General features: G+C 33.6%; 1 protein-coding gene across 1 annotated transcript; it reads left to right on the forward strand.

Annotated features, from left to right (window-relative positions):
- Positions 1-986: 986 nt before the first annotated feature.
- Positions 987-2,018, forward strand: LOC139890280 (uncharacterized mitochondrial protein AtMg00810-like). The gene has a single exon (XM_071873173.1). The coding sequence runs from the start codon at positions 987-989 to the stop codon at positions 2,016-2,018; it is 1,032 nt and encodes a 343-aa protein (XP_071729274.1).
- Positions 2,019-4,549: the final 2,531 nt, after the last annotated feature.

Raw genomic sequence — 4,549 nt, forward strand, 5'->3', positions numbered from 1 at the left:
TTGCGAAACTCACAAGAATTCCACGAGCACCAACATCATTCACCGAGGAATATCAATAAGAATAGATAATGAAGTATCGATTACATTAGTAAAATACTCTGCGAAGAATATGTAATCTCTAATGTTTTAGAGATTATTTACTTCTAGTTCCAGCAGAAAATCGAATGAGTTTAATAGTATATTAACTCATTAAATCCGTATTACATCCGAAGAAAATATACATATATATTTTCATAAAGACTGTAATAAAATTATCTGGTACAAAATATTACTTGTGAAACTTTTAACGGGTAGGTAATACCCGAGAGATATATAAATTCACAATTAATATGTTACATTCTTCGATTCTGATTCAGCAAATCGTCAACTATACTCACTACTTCACAACGATATACATTCTATCATAGAAATCAAAACCACCATTCGCATCCAAATTTGATTACATATTTTGATTTTGAAAAATCAGAATCCAAGCCAAGATTTAACAGAAAACATCACTCTTAGATTCTTACATCTTTCAAATGCCATACTTTAAATTCAAAACTGTACTAGAACATCATATGTATACATATAACATTCATCTTTTAGAATTATGATCTTCCATTCTGAAATTCTGAAAAGCACCCAGACTACGAATCTAATACTCCAAATTTTGAAAAAGCTGAATGAAGCAGCAGAAACTGTAGACAACTGTAAACGACCTTAACCGTAGGAAGTTTGATGATAAAGAATAGTATGTTAGCAAAGCTCAGAAAAGTTGGAACTGGAAAACGGATTGAGCAAACCATGAAGGAGGCTGTGGACAAATCACAAAGACTAAACCTGCCTTCAAAGAATCCAAATGATTCAGTATCTACTAGGTCCATTCATCAGCTAGATGTCAAGAACACATTGTGCTTAGTTTGGCGGTCTCCAGACACTGGCCCATTCATTAGCTAGATGTCAAGAACGCCTTCCTTCACGTACAGCTCTCAGAGACTGTCTACATGCATCAGCCTCCAGGTTTTCGGGATCCTAGATATTCGGATCATGTCTGCTTATTGCAGAAATCTTTATATGGCCTTAAACAGGCACCTCGCGCCTGGTTCCAGCACTTTGCAGGCTATGCCCAGAGGATTGGTTTTCACCAGAGTAGATGTGACACATCATTGTTTATATACCGACAGGGATCCAATATTGCGTATCTACTTTTATATGTTGATGATATCATCTTGACTGCTTCTTCCACTGGTTTACTTCAGCAGATTATTTCTTCCTTGCATAAGGAATTTGCTATGACAGATATGGGTTCCCTTCATTACTTTCTTGGGGTTCAGGCTATTCGCTCTTCCACAGGCCTTTTTCTCTCCCAGCGACAGTATGCAACTGAGATCATTGAGCGCGCTGATATGTCCACTTGTCATCCCTGTCGGACCCCGGTTGAATCGGGTGCCAAACTTACGAGCCATGGCTCTCCTGTCAAGGATCCGACTCTTTATCAGAGCCTTGCCGGAGCATTACAGTATCTCACGTTTACTAGACATGATATCTCGTATGCCGTTCAGCAGATTTGTCTCTTCATGCACGATCCTCGCGAGCAGCACATGCTTGCTCTCAAACGGATTATTCGGTATCTCCAGGGCACCACTGACCTTGGACTCCAGTTGTATGCATCCACCACCGACAGTCTTGTTGCCTACTCTGATGCTGATTGGGCAGGATGCCCCACCACCAGACGATCTACTTCAGGCTATTGTGTTTTTCTCGACAACAGCCTCCTCTCGTGGTCTTCCAAGCGGCAGCTCACGCCATCTCGCTCTAGTGCAGAAGCAGAATACCGTGGGGTTGCCAATGCTGTTGCCGAGACGTGTTGGATTCGTAACCTTCTTCGAGAACTGCATTGTCCTCTCTCATCTGCTACTCTCGTATATTGTGATAATGTCAGCTCCGTCTATCTCTCTACAAATCCGGTTCAGCACCAGCGCACCAAGCATATTGAGATTGACATTCACTTTGTTCGCGATCTTGTTGCTCAGTGACAGGTACGGGTCTTACACGTTCCATCCAGATTTCAGTTCGCTGACATTTTCATTAAGGGCCTCTCGTTTGCACTATTTGATGAGTTCAGATCCAGTTTGAGCGTCCGGCGAACTCCCACCCCAACTGCGGGGGGATGTTAGACATATTATTTAGTGATATTTGTTAGTCCATGTATCTAGTCCATTGGGCCAAGCCCTTTTACATTGTGTAGGTCATTCTGCTATTTATATGTAACACTCTTTGTATTAGACACGACAATAAACACTGACAATATTCAATATTCACTTTATATCAATATTCACTTTATATCAGTTACTATATAGTTTGCATGGATATTCCTAATTCATAATTTCACGAATAATGCACGTGTTAAAACATCTAAGAAATATCTCTACACTAACTATCGAATATTTGCACCATTTGTGGGTTATTAACCAATGGCGACTCTATATGGAAGCAAGTGGGGTCAAAGGACCCCATTAAATTTTTTTTACATATGTATAAAATACTAATAAAATATTATAGGACACCACTAAATTTATAGATAGGATCCCATATATTTTTAAAATTAGTGATTATTATGAAAGTCAATAGTCATTCTTTAGAAAAAAAATTACAAAGTATCACTCAAATTGTATAGGACCCCATTGAGTTTGCATCCTAGAATCGCCAGTGTTATTAACCACTACAAAAGTAAAACCAACAATTTGTACGTCTATATGCATTCGACCGAGTCAATGTATTGTAGTCAATTGATCATGTAAACTCATGTAAACCTATTAGCCGTTATGTAGAAATACCATGTATCAAATAATCATAAAATAGATATTTCCTCATAATTACTTTAATATAATAATTTAAATGATATCAATGTCAATTACTGAACCAACACCACTCAACAAAGAGTTTAATAAATCGTACACTGTTATAAAATGTCAAAAGTGGCTGCCAATTTTCCACATAAATCCAAGAGTTGTTGTATTTCGTGAAGAACTTTATATTTTATTATTATTTTACCTACCATGTACAGTAAATTATTGTACTATAAATATTGAAGGATGTAAACTTACAAAGACACCACTTTTCAATATATTTCATATACATACTCTCTCTTCTTTCTATTCTATAATTAGAGACTACGTTACTAAAAGGTAGTTATAAACTCCTAAAATATAACACGTTATTAGCACGAAGTGCTCCGTATAATCAAGGTTTATCTAAGCAAGTACAAGTCACTAATCAAGGTAAGAAATTCTTTAACGATATCTTCTATTATTTATTAGTAAGGTAAATATTATTATCATCATAAGTAAAATTATATTTCTGTCATCTAACTTTTATTAACTTCATTAACATTTATATTTATGTTATTCAAGTTATATATGGACGGTTATACCGCCTGAATTATATTTATGTAATCTAACTTTTATTAACTTCACTAACATTTATATTTATGCTATTTAAGTTATATATGGTCGGTTATACCGCCTGAATTATATTTATGTAATCTAACTTTTATTAACTTCATTAACATTTATATTTAAGTTATATATGGTCGGTTATACCGCCTGAATTATATTTCTATAATCTAACTCTTATTAACTTCACTAACATTTATATTTATGTTATTTAACATTTATGATTACTTATGCAATTAATCATTATTTATTTTATGCAAACTAATGTTTATTCTTAGAATTTATTATTTATGCATAATATGTTTATTCTCTTAATCATCGTATTTATACTAAACGTATTTATACTAAATGTATTTATAGTAATCGTATTTGTACTAATAAAATTCTTTTATTAAAATTATTATTAATACAACGAGTACATAACAGTCGTTAACGTCAACTAATGACGTTACAACGACTATATTTTTCAAATATAAAATAAACATCTCCGTTTTCACATTTTCACAAATCAATCTTCATTTTCTCAGATTACCATTAAAAAAAAAAGTTTTGTAAAGATGATTCACACAAGAATGATCTTTCCTATTGTATTGGTCATACTAACTATCATCATTGTTGCTAATATACCACCTGGTGAACCTATATTCTATCCTGCTCTTGTGGTTTTATCATTTGTAATCATGCCATTATTCTGTTGTTTGCTACTTATGAATTTAAAATGATTCTAATTTCATTTTATTATTTATCTATGAATAGAAGTTGATTATGATTATGATTTATATTGTTCATTTTTTTTATAATAGAAAATGTCAAATTTGAAAAGGCTTAAATTTGCTCTTTTAGAATCAAGTGGGACAACTACTTAACATGGGTTATGAATGTAGAAAAACATCTTGAATTAATCGGTCTTTTAGAAACCCTGAATGAAAATAACAATTGTTCCGAACAAGAGAAAGCAATAGCAAGTATTTTTCTTAGCAAACATATTGACGAGTCCTTAGAATCTACATATTATATGATCGAAGATCCAAGTGTATTATGGAAAATACTCAAAGATAGATACGATATTAATTATCAAGAAATAACGGTGATCCATGAAAGAATAAAATTGA

This window comes from Rutidosis leptorrhynchoides, chromosome 2 (genome assembly GCF_046630445.1).
Source record: "Rutidosis leptorrhynchoides isolate AG116_Rl617_1_P2 chromosome 2, CSIRO_AGI_Rlap_v1, whole genome shotgun sequence".
In the NCBI taxonomy this organism is placed as follows: domain Eukaryota; kingdom Viridiplantae; phylum Streptophyta; class Magnoliopsida; order Asterales; family Asteraceae; genus Rutidosis; species Rutidosis leptorrhynchoides.